The sequence below is a fragment of the Typopeltis vanoorti genome, chromosome 10 (assembly GCF_054136105.1).
Source record: "Typopeltis vanoorti isolate ZY-2024b chromosome 10, IOZ_Tvanoo_1.0, whole genome shotgun sequence".
NCBI lineage: Eukaryota > Metazoa > Arthropoda > Arachnida > Uropygi > Thelyphonidae > Typopeltis > Typopeltis vanoorti.
The window spans coordinates 81,190,770-81,209,205 of NC_143558.1; the positions used below are offsets into that span (position 1 = coordinate 81,190,770).

The following is an 18,436-nucleotide window of genomic DNA, read 5'->3' on the forward strand; positions in this document are numbered from 1 at the left end:
TTAAACTCTGGTGATGTTGAGTTGGGGTGTGCTTTCAGATTTATTCCAGTAGCTGACTTTTTGCCGTTCGCCCTGGTTCCCTGGCGAAAACAATGCGTGCCTTGTTTAACCAGGCGACGCTCCCAGCCTGCATGAAATTTTGTCATGTTGTACTATCATTTTGTATATTGGTTTAAGCCAATAAGAATATAATTTTGTTGGCTAAATCCCAGATTGCCAGCCCATCCTCATTCGTTCAATATCCAGGTAGATACCCAACAGGGTGCACCACGAGAAGGTGAGGATTGGACATTAGGTCAGAAGCCCTGGTTGTTTCTCCGCATTCCTGTAAAGGCTATGTGGAGGTCTCCTCTTAGTTATACAGCTTTGATCCTTGTTTATGCAATCGTGCTGCATATGATTAGTTGCACCAGTTCAAATTTTTCTCTTTAGATGTCATACAAGGACAGAAACCCGTCAAATAAACTTCAATTGGTTGGCAATAGATGGAGGAACCTAACCGCGAAGTTTGAATATCTTACGATGATTCTTTCTTGATTATTAAATTACTTAAGGAATTCGCATCGTAAACTGGAATATAAATTAAAATAAACTTTAATATATACTTCCTATGTTTCGGCAACGTCACATTGCCATCTTCATGGGAACTTAAGATTAAGACACGTGCGTGCAGGCACTAAAGAGCAAATGAGGTCAAAGAGAGGAGACTACTGTTTTTCCTAAAGTCCTGATAATGCCCCCTAGTGGGCTATATTAGGTATTCTTGGCCGTTCGGCTGATGTTCTCATGATGCACGTCTCCCAAATTTGGGCAGTCTCATACATCCAAATTTGTTAAGGTTTGGCACGTTTTTTAGGGCTGAGGCTGATTCTATGAATAGTCTTTCAAATTTAAACTTGCTGCAGTGTATTACTGTGGCTTTCTTCCAACGTATTCTGTGACGAGTATCCAGAGCATGGTCTGCAAGCCCAGAGTGGCTGTACTGGTGAAACCGGATGTAGTCCTTGTGTTCTGAAATTCTGATGTTCGCTGTCCTGCCTGTTTGGCCAAAATAGGACATCTTACAGCTACAAGGGACCTGGTAAACACCAGGTACATCTAGGTGAAGTGATTGGTCTTTTGTGGAGTGGATTAGGGATGCCAATTTTCTATATGGTTTGTAACAAGAGGTCAGGTCATATTTTTTTAGGATTTTGGTTATTTTTTCAGATATGCCCCGGATGTATGGAATAGTGATTGATTTAGAGTAATCTTTATTGTGAAGGGGGTTGTGATTTACTGGTTTTAGTATTTTTGGGGGGGGTTGTAGCTATTGGCTGAGAATGTGTTACGGATGTGATTTAGTTCAGTGGTTAGGGCATTGTCATTTGAACAGATTAGTTTAGCCCTGTTATGTAGTGTCTTAATAACACCATATGTTTGTGGAGGGGGGGGGGGGATTGTTGGTGAATGTACCTGTATATATGGGTGGGTTTTCTGTAAACTGAGAAAACTAAGGTTCCATTAGGCTGGTGAGTGATTAGTGTGTCTAGGAAAGGGAGGCTGTTGTTATCCTCTTTTTCCAAGGTGAACTTGATTCTGGGGGTGTTGGTTATTTAAGTGTGTTAAGAAGGAGAGGAGTTTATCTGAGCCATGTGGCCCAATAGCGAACACATCATCAACATAGTGAAGCCGTATAGTAGGTTTTTTGTGGGGCAGAGTTTAAGGCTTTCTCTTCAAAAGTCTCCATAAAGAAGTTGGCCAGGGTGGAGAGTGGTGAACCCATGGCTGTCCCCCTCTATCTGTTTGTAGAATTTTCTCTGCCAAACGAAATAGCCTGAGTTCATTGTGAACTGAAATAGACCTGAGATATCAGGAGGGAATTTGGCTTGGATGAGCTATAAGGTTTCCTTGAGTGGGACATTTGTGAATAAGGAGGAGATGTCAAAACTGACCATTATGTCAGTATGTTGGAGTGTAAGGTTTTTTTATACTGGCTTTGAAGTGGGCTGATTTTTTTGTGTGTGAAGGTGTGTTGCCAGTATAGTGTGTGAGCTCTTTGGCTAATTGTTTGGAGGAATCAATGCCATCCACTATTGGACGTAATGGCACATTATTTATGTATTTTTGGAAGTCCATATATACGGGGGCAGGGAGGGGGATCTATTAGAACACTGTGGAGTACCCTAATTTGTGAGTTGGTGGGATTTGAATAGGCAGATAGGTAACCCAATCTAATAATAAAGCATAAAGCTTACCTGTGTAGTCAGTTTGGTTGAGAACCACGGTGGCGTTCCCCTTATCTGCTTTGGTGATTACTATTTCTTTGTTTTTCTTCATTTCCTGTAGAGCTGTGTATTCACTATTGGATATGTTGGTTTTTGATAGTTTTGCTTTGGTGAGAACACAGGCTGCATCCAGTCTAATGTTGTTGGAGATGTGGTTTGGAAGATGGCAGATACCGCATTCAATCTTGATCATTATTGTTTCAGCCGGTATTTTCTCGGAGCAGTGCCGAAATTGTGGCCATGTGTAAGAACGGTGAGTGGCTTCAGGCTTCAAATCCATGGAAGAAAGGTTGACTACAGTTTTGAGTGGTAGTTTAGGTTCGGAGGTCAAGTTCTTTTTCAGGTTATCAAATTTCTTGATGTGTTGACTCCTTGTTTTCTCAAATTCTTTATCTGCAGAAGTGCATGAGACGTCATATAGAATTGTCCAAAAGTCGATGATTCTTTCCATACTAAAAAATTGTCTGAATATGGGAGATGCGCCAACCGCACGTATACGGGCTCAGAAAAGCAGGTGTGTATTTCCGAGCCCGTAATAATACTTTCTCAGCAGTTAAAGGGTTAAAATTATTTACATTTAGTCTGTCAGCATTATACAAATTTTTTCTGTCAAGCTCGATCAAATAGTCCACAAATGCCACATGATTCCTTCTGCAGTGTTTCTCAGTTTAATCAAGGAAAGAGTAGGATATGAGCAGGAATTATATAAAACACTAAAAATTTATGGCAATACAAGCAAGTTTAAACATGAATGTTTCTGAATCATCAAAGCAGTGTGTTGATGCAGGTTGCGACATAATTGAACATGGTATTTGTCATTACATCACCTCAACTCCTTATTCCACTTTTGTTGTCTCTTATCTGGGTGTGAAGTTGTGTTCATACTCGGTTAACTAAATATAATAATGGAGTGCTCTCTTGTTCTTTGTGTCATACACTTGCTTATTCTAAATCATCTCAGATAATAAATGCAAGTGAGCTAAATAACAAAGTTAAAAATAGTAGCTAAGCTTAGATCAGATGTAAGTAGTGTAAATATATATGCATCCCTTCTTACTTTTAATAATCCGCTTATTTCCTTTCATGATCAGTTTTCCCTTCTTGGGCTGACTTGCACATTCAGCTTTATCGTGGAATAAACACATTACATCCACATCCTCCTCAGACACTTAAAAACTTAGTATTTTTTTTTTCATTCAAAACACTCTTCTCTCCTGACCAGTTCCTAAACCTTTATGAATTCCAAATTGACCAACCTTAGAATATTGTTCTCACATTTAGGATGGTGTACCCAAATTTTCTCTAAGAATTCTTGATTATATACAGAAGCAGGATCTGCCTAATGGGTGATCTTCTTTCTCTCTTTCATTGACTCACTCCAGTTACTTTCTCATAGGCATGCTATTTCTACATCATACTTTTTTTATAGTTACTTTCATGAGCATTACTCCAATGAACAAGCCTCTATCATTCTTATGCCTTCCTCTGACCATGTTAATAACTAGAACAGCCACTGGTCAGTATCTGCTTGCAGTTCAACTCCAAACATATCTTCCTTCATTCCATCTACCTCTGTTCTTTAGAACAACTTTCCCCAGTGAGTATAAATCCCATCTTTTCAAGAAACCTGTTAATGGATCCACTTGTCCACATCCACACTCTCATGTGTAGGGTCAATATTTAAAAAAGGGGGAGGGAACTGTGATGCCACCAATTGGTTTTGACATGGAAGATAGCTAGACAGGTGCAGGCTTCACAAACAGAAATGTGTGTGTGATTACAAAAATGAGATACAAATTGGTCACTTACTGTGGTATGATCATTTAAAGTGGGGTTAGAATTCAATTAGTGCCTGTCACAGGTTTGAAATAAATCAGTTACTGATGGCAATACCAAACTCTATTCCTAATATTAGGAGGATAATTAAGTTGGATTGAAATGGATAATCATGAAATTATGTAGATGCTGCAGAGAAAGATGTTAAGGAGGAAGTATAAAGAACAGGATAGTCATCAGCAAAATATAAGGTACATAGTGAGGCATAATAAATTGACTTATAAAGAAGATTGACTGAGGCAGTGAATCATAATCATAAGGAATTTTACAGTTATGAGGAATCGAGTAGAAGAAGTTAAATATTGAAAACTGAGTTTTGGTGCTGGTTACATGCATTGCATCCACTGAAGATATAGTGAAACTGTTCAATGGGCATTTTTACAGCATATATATCATGTTGGGGAAGCATGTGAGACTTTAGGAGCAGTATTAAATAACAATTCAGAAGAAAGAGGAGAAATTAATAATTCAGTAATGTGAAGTTGTTGGAAAATAAGCTTGATGTGAATAAGCTTTGGGACTAGTTAAAATGCCATTACTAGGTACATTAAGGGAATGTACTGAAGAACTAACAGAACTCTTGACATAGTCGTACAATAAGAGTCTGGCAACAGAAACTGTCCCAGAAGGGTGGAAAGAGGAAAAAGTAATGCCTCTGGATAAAGGAGGATCCAGTGTAATGGTGCCAAATGTAGGCTAGTTTCAGTTATAATGATGAAGGTGTTAGAAAGACTGGTTATTATAAAATTCATCTAGGTTACTAGATGAATTTTATAATAACCAGTCTAGGTTACTAGATGAATTTTATAATAAAGTAAAAATTGTCCTTGACAGAGTACACATTTGTTTTTAACATAATCTGGAAATCCTGCTCTAGAGACCAAACATGGGTACCAGGCCTCCAATAAGCTGGGCATTTATTATTGTTATTATTACCCCAAGACCTCGTGTAGTCAAAGACTCATCTGGGAGGGCCTTTTATCACACACACACATGTCATCATACCATGTCTTAAACACACTCAAACTCCTTGCAGACACCACACTCTCAAGGCATTCACAACTCTGCATGAAAAAAAACCTGCCTCTCACTCCCCTACTCACACCCTCTTTATACAGTTTCCAGGGATGACCTCTGGTTCTCCCCTTATCTCCAACTATTCTCTGTAGAACTTCTCCACCATTGATCCTATAACAACCCCTTACCAACTTGTAGGTTTCTATCATATCTCCCCTCTTCCTCCTGTCCACCAGACTCTGCAAATTACATCTTCTCAATCTTTCCTCATACTCGACATTCCAGAGGTCAGAAACTACCTTAGTCAGTCGCCTTTGGACCCCTTCCAACATCTCTTCATCATTCTGAAAACCTGGTGACCAAATCTGGGCACAATAGTCCATGTGTGGCCTAATCAAAGCCTTATACAACGGAACAAGAATCTCCCTACTTCTACACGTCAGTGTCCTCTGCACCATTCCCAGAAGCCTTTGTGTTGTCTTCACAATTTTGGTGATGTGTCCCCTAAATTTTAGATCCTTATCCATTATCACCCCCAGATCTCTTATTTCCTCTACCTCCAACAATATATTCTCACCAAGCATAAATTCTGCATCCCATCTTTGTTTTCCAAATGTTAAAACCTTACATTTTGCAACATTGCACACACATCCCCATTTCCGTGCCCAATCACTCAATTTATTCAAGTCTTCTTGTAAGGCCACAACATCTTCACTACTCTTTATGGTTCGTCCCAACTTTGCATCATCTGCAAACAACTGAATATCTCCATCCAAATCTTCGCCAATATCATTAATATACAAATTGAACAGTAATGGCCCTAAAACAGACCCCTGAGGCACTCCACTAGTGACTTTACTTTTCCTGGATATCGCACCCCCATACACAACTCGTTGCTACCTATCAGATAGCCAGTCTCCAATCCAATGCACCAATCTAATATCCAACCCCATCTGCTCTAGTTTGACTGTAAACTTATCATGAGGTACTCTATCAAAAGAATTTGAGAAATCCAAGTATATTACTGTGTATCCTTCTCCTCTGTCCAAGGAAGCAGTCACTTTATTGTAATAAGTAAGTAGATTACTAAAACATGACCTCCCTTTAGCAAATCCATGCTGTCCATCAAAGATTATACCATTGTTGTCAACCCAACTCTGGATCCTACTTCTCACAAGTTTCTCCAGCAACTTAACCACAACACCTGACACACACACACACAGATAGGCCTATAGTTTGATGCTTGAGTTCGATCACCTCCTTTATGAAGTGGCACACTCTTGCCCTCCTTCCACTCCTTAGGAACTTGACCAAGTGCAAGACTCGTATTAAAAAAATGTGTCAAGGCAGGTGTCAACTCTCTGGCACTTTCCTTCAGAATATGCCAGAGAGTTGACACCTGCCTTGTTTACAACTAGCTTACTCAACTCCCCAAACACCTCTTGCTCACTTACAGTCAGTCTCTCCTCCCCATCATCAACTGCTCTCAATCTTTCCATGAAGTCACATTCAGAAGATTGAAAGATCTTTATGAACTGCTCATTAAGTATCTCTGCCACACATTCTGCAGCATCTGTCTTTATACCATTTTCTCCTATCAATGTCATCTTTCCATAATCATTCTTTCTTTTGCTGGCTACATATCGAAAGAACTCCCTAGGATTCTTTTTGGCTTCATTAGCTAACTGCTGTTCATACCTCTCTTTAGCTACTCTCAACAACGAAGTCACCTTCCTTGCCTGATCTTTGTAGCCCTCATGGAATTGGTTATTTCCACTTCTCTTATGCTGCCTCCACAATGCCCTTTTTCTCTGTATCGCATGCTTAATCTCTTTATTCATCCAACTCACACCTACCTTATTTAACCTTCTCACCCTTGGAATACATTTAGATATTGCATCTACTAGATAGTTTTTGAAAATCCCCCAAGTTGCATTGATCTCTTTTCCAGCTAACTCCTCATTCCACACTACACATGCAAACTGTCTCCTGAGCTCTTCATAATCACCCCCCCCCCCTTCTAGTTCCATATATACCTTTTCTCACAGGGTCCTCTCACTGCTGACAACCACCCAGGTAATCACCTCATGGTCACTCTCACCAATTGGTGGATGATTTGACACCTCCTTTATAATTACATCCTCTGATGAGATGATCAAATCCAAGCTACTCAATCCTCACATGCCCTCTGTTAAATACTGTCTAAGGTAGTTATCCCTCAAAAACTCAAGAAACTCTTTTTTTTTTTTACTTCCAGTTCCTATCTCATCATTCGAGTCTATATTGCCATAATTAAAATCGCCCATAATGATCATCCTTTTCTTATTTGCTTGGCTAATTTGATTATATATTTCATTATCACCACCATCCACATTACCTGGTCTATAACAACATTCAACCATGTATTTGATTCCATTCACCTCTATCTCACACCATACCGCCTCAGAACCACTGGCACTATTTCCATCTTGCATCTCTACTTTGTATGGACATAACTCTTTCTCTATCATCAATAGCACTCCCCCTGCCTTTTTACCCCTTCTATCGTCATGAAACACATCATACGCTTCTATCTCTATTCCTGTCAGGATGTCATCCTCTTCCAACCATGTCTCACTTATTCCAACAATCTTTGGGTGAACAAATGCAATTAATGCAACCATTTCATCTGCCTTGTTTCTTATACTTCTAGCATTTGTATACAAACACAACAGCTCATTTCTGGATCTACAGCTAGTTCCACTGATACCACTCACTCGATGTGATCTCTCCATGCTCAACTGGGGCCATTTCACTTTCTGCTTCTTCATTTTAGAACTCTTTTCAATTCCAACTGTTTCCTCTTGATCCCTGGTCATCCCATTCCTTTCCTGCCTACACATGCTCTCGCTTCCTCTTGGAGCATCCACCTTTCTCTTGCTGTGTACCCCTGTCCACCCTGAGCCTCCCCGTTTCCCTGCTCCTCTTGCACACCCATTCTCTCATTTTCTATACTCATACCACTCACTTCTCCATTCATATCCACCTCTTCAATCTCTCCTGTCTTACTCTCCTGCTCTTCCACATCACTTCCCCTCTTGATCTGATTCATTCTCTCTGTTCCCTTCTCTACCTTCCAGCAGCAGTCTCTCCAAGCGACTCACACCATAATCACTCAAATGCAGTCCATCACTCCCATACAGCTCACTTCATCCCTCAAACTCATTCCACACATTAACAAACTGTATTCCCATCTCCTCACACATCTCAGCCAGCATATCATTCATAATCCTTGCTCCCCGCAAGGATTTATCTTGCACCAGGTAATGAAATTCATCTTCCACATAAAGACAATCGCAAACATCTATGCCTACAGCAGAATTTGAATCCTGCAGCCTTTTGTGGTATTTATATACTATACGACAGACTGCTGTGAAAATTGAAAAGGATGGAGTTAATAACTTGGTTACAGGGCTCATAAGAACCATTGAGATGTGGAAGGTATTCATAATGATATTTTTACCCAACTTCTGTAGCAGCTGTTTAATTTCTGTATTTGATATATACTGCAAGGCTTAAAAGGGGATGGTCACTTGTTTGTTGATGATGTTGAACTGGAAAGAGTAATATCAAGAAGCTTTGGTGTGATATTGTTACAAGCGATTATGAATGGGTTGTTGCTTTGGGCAAATTAATGGGATGACAGATCAGTGTTGTTAATTGTAAAGTTTGGTCAGAAGAAAATGACCCTTGCTTCCTCTAGCTCCTGTACTGTGGGAGCTAGAGGAATCAAGATGATCAAGATATTGTGGATAAAGAACTAAAGTTCAAGGTTATCTATTGAGAAATTTGTAAAAGGTTACCTGAAAAATTGCTGCCATAAAGCAACAGACACTAACAAGCAGGGATAAGGGAATGATTGTTCTAAATATGGCACTAATCAGACCATCTCTGGATTTCAGTGTACAGATTTGGTCACCTTAGATGCCTAGTAATTAGGAAACATTAGAGAGAGTATATAAGTAACTGATTCAGGCCTATGGAATGTTGAGTACAAGCACAGATTAAGAGAATATGCTCTTCAAAGCATGGTGGATAGGAGAAGAGGTGATATGATTACGATTTATAAGTTGGTAATAGGAGCTTATCAGAAAAAGATAGAAGAAATATTGCATAGGTGGTGGGAGAATAATATATCATCTCTTGAAATTGTATGAGGGTCATGAAAGAAAGGAAATGAAAAGCAGATTTATTGCATGGTTGGTGGGATGAATGAGTGGAATTGTGTTGACAGAGTGAGTAGTAGGATATATCATGGACTAGAAAGTCTCCATAGAAGCCTGGAAATAATGCCATTTCTGCTGATAGTTGCTTAATTTTTTTTGAAAAAAAGAAAGAAAGAAAGAAAGAAAATGTTAATTCCAAATATATTGTTGTATCAAGCACAGAGATTAGCATATTCCTGCGTTATAACCTGCATCAATTAAAAGTCTACAGATGCCAAGAAATTATATTCTTGGTTTAATCCTTTACCCAAATGTAAGCAAACAAAGTTTACACCTGAAGTATTTTCAGGACAGGGCAACTCGTATATAGAAACTATTGACTTCACATCACTAACGTTGCCTTTTCTCCATTGTATCTTGACTGCCCTGCCTGTTTAGCCATAGAAGAACAGTTTACAACTGCACAGTACCTGGTATACACCTGCAAAATCTGTGGACTATGGCTAATCTGTGTTGGGGGTGGGGTGGAAAAGAGTTGCCAATTTTTTATATGGTCTGTAAGTAGTTACAAGATTGGTTGTTTTGGGATTTTGCTAGTTTTTCAGCTCTGCCTCGAATATATAGAATAGTAATCGCTTTGGTGTAGTCTCTTTTTTGGATTGGGGGGGGGGGTAAGGTTTTAATATTTTTTGGATTTGGTCATATCTTCTCCCCCACCTGCAGGTGAAATACTTCATGGAGACTGTTGAAGGAAAAGCCTTAATTTCTGTTCCACATAGACCTATGGTTTGTCCTATGGTATGTAGATGATATGTTCTCCATTTCCATATGGCTTTGAGGCTCTTAACACCTTCATTCTTAATAACCAATATCCTAGGATTCCATTCACCTTAGAAGAAGAAAAAAACAACAGGTTTCCCCTTCCTTAGACAACCTGATTATACACAAACCTGATATATCCTTGGAATCTTCTATTTACAGAAAAACTACATGCAGAGGTAGATACATTCACCAACAGTCACACAACTCCCCATCCCAACAGTATGAGATTGTTAAAACCCTGTAAATTGATTAGATTCAATAATAAGGCCCTCACCACTGAACTTGAAAACATTCACAACACCTTCAGATCCAATGACTACAATCCCAACGAAATCCAAACAAAATTATTATACTCCAAAACTACTCTCTCTCTCTCTCCCCATTAGAATGGAGACTACCTGAAATCTGTTGTATTCTCTTATATCTGAGGCATATCTGAAAAACAAGCTATATTCTTAAAAAATAAAAAAATAAATACAATTAGCCACTTACAAGCTGTATAAAAAATTGGCATCCCTTATCTCTCCCCCCCCAAAAAAAAGAATGGCAACAGTCTTGCCAGGTTTCTACCAGGTACAGTGCAGTTTGAATTATTATTATTATTATCTGTGACCTCCAGGGAATCAGATACTCATTGAAGGAGGCTATAAATCACCCAAACCAGTTGTCATACCTTCTCTCAAATTCATTCACGCTAGATGCACTCCCTATCCCTAAAGGCCAATTGTGCCACTCACTCTCTGCTCTGTGAGAGAAAAACCTACCTCTTATCCCTATGTTCACTCCTTGTCTTCCATATAACGAAAAATTTCATCAGACAATATCCTATAACACCCATTCAAAAGTTTATAGACCTCTATCATATCACCCCTCTTTCTCCTGTTAACCAAAGTCTGTAATCCACATACTCACAATCTGTCTTCATAATCTAAATCCCATAATCCTGATATGATCTTTGTAACTCTTCTTTGCACCCTTTCCATGTCTTCTTTATCCCCTTGGAATCCAGGATTCCAAATCTGCACACAGTAATCCAGGGTGCGGTCTTGTCAAGCCTTATAAAGAGGCAAAATGACATCCTTAGATGTCAAGGTTCACTTCAGTTACCCTCTGATTTGTATTTGCAACTTCTACTGTGACCTTTGAACTTCAAATTCCTATCCATCAACATGCCAGGATCCCTTGCCTCCTCAGTTTCTTGTAGCATAACCCTGCTAATATAATCCAATTGGAAATCTCATCACACCGAAGTGTATAACTTTACATTTACTAACATTAAACTGATAGCCATTTTTGTTTGCCCAAATTTCCAGCCTATTCAAATCATTTTGTAAGTGCTGATTATCAGTAGCATCCCTGATTGCCTTGTCTATCTTCACATCATTGGCAAACAGTTGCACATCTGATGTTAGACCCCTGCCTGATGTCATTAATGTATAGATTGAACAATAATGGCCCAAAGACTGAACCCACAGTACGACACTGGTCATCTTAAATCTGACAGATTCACACTCACTGTATTCCACTTTTTGATATCTGTCTGTCAATCATCTCCTGATCCAAGTCAAGAGTTTATATTCCAATTCCATATTCTCCAGTTTATGCAACAGCCTTTCATGTAGTATTCTATCAAACGCCTTAAAAAATTTACCAAATCACATGTGTACCACAGTAAGAAATTGATTTATTATATAGCTATTTTGTGTTACACATTCTAAGACATGATCAGTGTAGACAGAGAACAATAATTAGGAATTTAAATAAAAGAAACAGTATATCACATGCCCTACATTGGAATTTCTCAATATATACAGTTGTGTGTTCATTGATTAGAAACTATTGGGCTGAAAATAAAATTAAATTGGATAAATTTCTCAATATATACAGTTGCGTGTTCATTGATTAGAAACTATTGGGCTGAAAATAAAATTAAATTGGATGATTTTGAGTTTTAAAGAAAAGATGGTGGGGTGGGGATAAGTTATGTGCTAAAATTTCACTTTTAAAGAATTGCAGATACACCAAACTACCCAACCTTTGGTAAGATAAAGAAGTCACTAAATCACTAGGAGTGCATAAAATTTATCCGAAGGCCAGCTATTCTCTGGTGCTTAACCAGTTATGAGTTTCAAAAAGGGAATTGGCATTTACTATTATAAAAACAACAAAGCTGTAAGCTGATCTGTCAAATACAGTAAATCCCAATGTACTAAATATCATTATTAATATCTCAAAAAAAAAAAAATGTGGGGCACTTAAGCTTTTGAAAAAGCATTGCAAATCTCAAAAAGATATACCCAAATTACCCATGGACAAATGAGTTGCAATCCAATCAGGGTATCCCAACAGAAGACAAAGTGTATGTACTAGCACGTGGCCACAAGTTTGCAATTTTGCCCAAATGAATTCCCTATTCGTGCACAACATTAAAAAAAATGCTGGTTATCTATTGTTGAGACTAACAGGTTATGTTTTGAAATAGTCAAAGTGATCTATGATGCACAACCATCAGAAATAAAAGCCTGAAGTCCTTAAAATGCTGTAATTACATAGTTATCACCAAAGCCGACAAAAGAAATGCCACTGTAGTCTTAGACTTCAAATCTTATGAATGAAAAATGAAATTACTTCTTTGTGAGCGAAATACTTACTCCCAGATTAATATGAATCCTATCACTAGTCAACTAAATTAACTCTACTGGAGAAAACAACATCCATAGATCAAACACCATGAAAAGACTCAGAACATTCCATACAAAACACCCTAGAATATATACGGCTCACACCGAAACTACATAAAAACAACTGTCCATTTAAACCTGTTGTGGATTTTATAAGACGTCCCGTGTATAAAATCTCAGTATTTCTGTCTGACCTTCTCCACTCCTCATTGGCAACTCAGTTTTATTGATAAAAAATTCCACCACATTTCTTGCAAGAATAAGGCATAAAACTGGCTTCTACAGACATCATGGTGAGCTTTGACTCACTCTCTCCCCACAAATATTCCTCACGATGAAACTTCAGAAATTCTAGTCCAAAAATTTCCATCAGATATGGTGGACTTATTCAAATTTACAACCACCTCACTGGTTACTTCACTTGGAAGGATAAAGTATACAAATAAGTGGAAGGAATTGTAATGAAATCACCGCTTGCAAACCCATCAACCAAATTCATAATCTGTTGCCTTCTCTAAAAGACACTCATCATTGATGCTATCTTGTGTATCCAAAGTACCATGTTTGTGCAACTTGTCTTATTACAGACAGACAAGAAGATCTGTAACAAATGCATCCCCAAACATAGAGACCATCATCAAACCTCACAAATCTGGGCCTAACACAACATGGGGCTACACCTGTGAAAGATCCATTGATCCATGTATAAACACGAACATTTATATAAGAAAGGTGCTGAAGTTCAACCTAAACTCAGTCGTAATGATTGCCTCACCATTCCTGAAGTGTGGGATGTTGTCATCCTTAACCGTATTAAATAAATTGTATTCTCAAACTTTTTTTTTAACTCGAAATTATCCAGTTTTTAATTTTACTTTCACACCAATTAACACACAACTGTTTTCTCTCTCTCTCTCTCTTTCTATGTGTGTGTTTATATATATAGAGAGAGAAAGAGAGAGAGAGATTCCAGTGTAATGCATGCTCTCTGCTGTTTCCTTTATTTAAATTCCTTATTGTTGTTCTTTTTCCACACTGATGATGTCTTACGATACGTAAGACGAAATATCATAATACAATAAATCAATTTTTTACTGTGGTCCACATGTGATTCTATAATAATAGATATCCCACAGGTTTCATTATACAAGACCATGCAGTTGTAAGCCCACCAACTATGGTCAGACACCAGAATAGCCACTATCAGAATCACTCAACTGAATATATAGTGAAATTAATATATAGCATATGTTCATTATAACTATTATTATGTCTTCTCTGTCTTAATAGGAAGTACAAATCATCTATTTAAATACATTTCATTTCCACAAGCCATTAGTTAATTTACTTCTGGAAAACACTCCTTCTGCATTATATTTGTTTTCCATTTCATTTATAATGATGAAAATATAGTTCATAAAAGTTGACATCCAGGAGGAATCTTAATATGGGGTTTTTCAATTGAAGGTGAGTTAGCCAATCTCATATGGAGGTAGCAGGGTTTTTTTCTCCTTGAAACTTGGTTTTTTTTTCATCCAGCATACAGACAAATCAGCCTTCAGAACACCCCCAATTTGCAAACAAAAGATACTAGTGGTGGTGGTGGATAGTAGACACCATTGATGTGGATAATGATGACGTGAAGAGTGGTTTGGTGTAGTGGATCATGGTGGACATGGAGAGTAGGTGCACTCCCTCAATGAGTCTTTGAACTCCTTGGGGGTATCACAAAATAATAAAATAATAATAAACAAATAAATTTTAAAAAAGAACATGATGGTACTAGGCAATGTACCATCATGTTTACCAGTAATATCATGAGTTAATAAGTTATTAAGATTTTCTTGATTTTCATTGTTATAAATAATTAACTTAAAAGTGTTAAGCATATGTGTTTGTATATAGGATGTGGAATATCACATTTTGCATTACAAAGTTCCGAACAAGGATACAAGATTAGGATTTGAAATATATGAAAGTATTCCCCGGTCCCGTGAGATGAAGATTTCAAAATTCATGACTGCATTTTAAACATGAATTTTACTTTCTAATGTAAATATTAATAAACTGTAAATAGCTTTTGAAGCATCTAATAAATATTTGAAAGAGATGTGCTTTATTCCATTTCATGCAACATTTTCATATTGATCATACCAAAAAAAAAAACTCTCAGAATTGGTGCTATACATATTCCCACAAATATTCTTATAAATGCTATCTATATCTCAACTGGTAATTAACATGAATGTTAAGCTTATTCAATTTAATGCAGGTATAAAGCAAAAGCTTAGAGAAGATATATCATTTAAAAACAGTTTTAAATGTCTCATCCATAATGGAAGTTAGACTTGATGGATAGATAGATAGATACAAATGATGCTGCACATCATTTGTATCAGAAGGAACACTGCCTCAAATATAGTTTCTGACAAAATGATACGTATTGAACGTTACAAAATTGACAAAATGACTTATAGACTTGATAGATAGATACAAATGATGCTGCACATCATTTGTATCTGAAGGAACACAGCCTCAAATTTAGTTGTTCTTAATTTTTTAATTAAGAATTTCTTAATTCCTAATTTTTGTTTAAATACTGTACTGATGATGTCCTAAGCTACTTAGGATGAAATATTTACAATTAAATAATTTTCACTGTGGTTTATACGTGTGTTTCTTCTAATTAACATAACCATTGTTCTGCAGTCTAGTATCACTTTTATTATCCATCTCTATACTCCTTTCACAATTACTTATACTCTTCATATCCTGGCAACCAGAGGTAATTTAGATATGGTCTAATGAGGGCATTATACAGTGGAACTACCCTCTACTGTTCCCCATCCACCTCAGTACTGCAGCAATCCTCTAGATTGATGCAAATATTTCTGTGGTTTAGCAAATCTTGATTTAATTGTTAGTATTGAGACTTCATGTTTATAAACATAAAATAGTTTTATTAAAATAAACAGTATAATCCAACAAGTTTCATAAGTTGTTGGACTTACATCATCAGGAGTACAAAAGTTGTATAAAAGAGTAGGGAAAAAAATAATTACACATAGCAAATTTTATTATCAGAACTTCAAAACACGTATACACAAACAAAGTGACCAGAAAAAAAAAATTTGTATTAATCGTGATGGAACAAAGTTGTTGTTGTCTGGTTCTGTGGCATGATGCATGTTATGCTATTTGGTGGGATTTTTATTGTGCTACAGTGTTTTTTAGTGGTGGCAAGTAAGGATATAGGTATGGGGATATTGCAGTCTCGTAATGTTCAATGAGGCATGATTTTAAAAAAACGAATGATAGACCCAGTATCGCAGGTGTTGCATCCTAACTGGTAATCAGACTTAAAAACGTTATGCCGTAATAACATCAGTCTGGACTATTTTGGTTCTGTGTAAATCGGGGTGCTTAAGGGTCAAAGCTGTATAACTGAGAGGAGACCTCTACATAGCCTTTAAAGGAATGTGGAGAACCGACCAGGGCTTCTGACCTAATGTCCAATCCTCACCTTCTCATCATGCACCCTGTTGGGTATCTACTTGTATATTGTTACGAACGAGGATGGGCTGGCAATTTGGGATTTAGCCGACCAAATAGTATTCTTATTGGTTAAACCAAATTAAAAAATGATGGTACAACATGACAAAATTTCATGCCAGCTGGTACGTCACCCAGTTAAACAAGGCCCCCATTGTTTTCGCCAGGAAACCAGGGCAGACATCGAAAAGTTAGCTACTGGCAGAAATCTGAAAACACACCCCAAATCAACATCACAAGAGATAAAGATCGGTACTATCAACATAAGAAGCCTGAATGGCAAAGAAATGGAGCTAGCTGAGGAATTAGATTAGTACCAGATTGACATAATAGGGGTGACTAAACAAAAAAGACAAAAACTGTTGACATCTTTCTGAGCAATAAATACAAAATGTTATATCCAGGCAATGACAATCAAGGTAAAAAAGGAGTAGCCATTAGTATTCAACACAAAATACGAGGCTCATCTTCTTGAATGGCAGGCAGTGTCGAGTAGAGTAATGTGGGAAAATATGAGAATGGGGAACTGGACAATGGGACTTATTTGTGCCTATGGTCCCACAGAAGGTTCTACTAAGGTAGAAGTGGAGGAATTTTTTGAGGCTTTAGAAAAAGCAACTGACACAATGAAAAAGGAAAAGTTGGTCCTTGTTGGGGATCTAAATAGTAGAGTAGGAAATGATTGTGAGACAAAAAAATATTTTCGGAAAATTTGGAGAAAAGAGCAAAGCTAATAATAATGGCAAATAACTGTTGGATTGTTGCTCAGGACATGGATTGATTATTACTAGCACAATGTTCCAACATTATAGTGTGCAGAAATTCACATGGAGAGAAGAGTCATAGGAATAAGAAAAGTCTCGTTGACTATGTTATTGTTGATAGTGATGTTTTCCCCCTGGTGCAGGACACCAGAGTGTACAGAGGATTTGAAGTTGGAAGTGATCACTATTTAGTCTTGAGCAGGATAAAATTAAATTTCATATTGAAAAGAATAACATGTAAGAAAGTTTTAAAGCGAATAAAAGTTGAGCAGCTCTCAGATGTGAACTGTAGACTAAAATACACAAAGATTATTGAAGTAAAAATGAAAGAGTTTGAGAAAAGGAATCAAACCTTGGAGATGCAGTGGCAAGCCTTGAAGAAAGCCCTGATTGATTCTGCTAGAGAGGCATGTGGTGAAGTTGTCTGGAAGGATAGAAAAATTAGAACTCCATGGTGGACACAGGAAGTTAAAGAGGCAGTGAAGGAAAAGAAGAAAGCATATCGAAAGTTCCTGGCAAATAAGTCAGCTTGTTCTCTTAGAGAATACAGAGAAAAATGCAAGAATGCTAAACACTGTGTAAAACTAGCTAAACAAAAGTCATTTTCATTGACTAGCTAAACAAAAGTCATGGGAGGACTTTGGCAAGAATATAGAAAATAAATATCAAGAAGGTGGCAAAATATACTAGAGGTTGTTGAAGAAGCTTAGGAATGGAGGAAAGAGTGCTGTAAAAGGAGTTAGGGATGATAAAAGTGACATGAAACGGAAGAAAAGGATATACTTGAAGTATGGAGTAATTACTTTGAAAAACTGCTAAATGAAACAAGCAGTGATGACAGCACAGTGGTAAAAAACACCTACCAGGTATGCATTCAGGAATACATATTCATACTTGAAGTGGAAAAAGCCATCAAAGGCTTGAAATGTGGAAAGGCAGCAGGAGTAGATGATATTCGACCAGAAATGCTGCAGTGTGGTGGTGTAAGAGTCTTACAGTGTCTGCACTGCATAGTTCAGAAAGCCTGGACAGAGGGACGAATTCCCAATGATTGGAGTAGAACTCTCATAGTACCCATATATAAAAAGGGAAATAAAACTGAATGTGAGAATTACAGAGGTATTTCCCTACCGAGTGTTCCTGGCAAGATCTATGCAAATATACTTGAGAAATGGTTGAGAAGAATTGTGGAAGAAAAGTTTGAAGAATAAGCTGGATTTAAGCCAAATAGAGGCTATCAGGATCAGATCTTCACTTTACGACAAATAGTCGAGAAAGCATGGGAATATAAC

At 37.5% G+C, this 18,436-nt stretch overlaps 1 protein-coding gene across 1 annotated transcript in view; it reads left to right on the forward strand.

Moving 5' to 3' along the window:
- The window catches only part of LOC150102538 (RNA polymerase II-associated protein 1), a 754,864-nt gene extending 739,926 nt beyond the window's left edge, over positions 1–14,938 (forward strand). Inside the window, exon 33 of the mRNA XM_090399226.1 lies at positions 14,734–14,938. Within this exon, the coding sequence (XP_090255352.1) occupies positions 14,734–14,859 (126 nt within the window). The 3' untranslated portion in view covers positions 14,860–14,938. The remainder of the gene's footprint in view (positions 1–14,733) is intronic.
- The last annotated feature ends 3,498 nt before the right edge of the window (positions 14,939–18,436 follow it).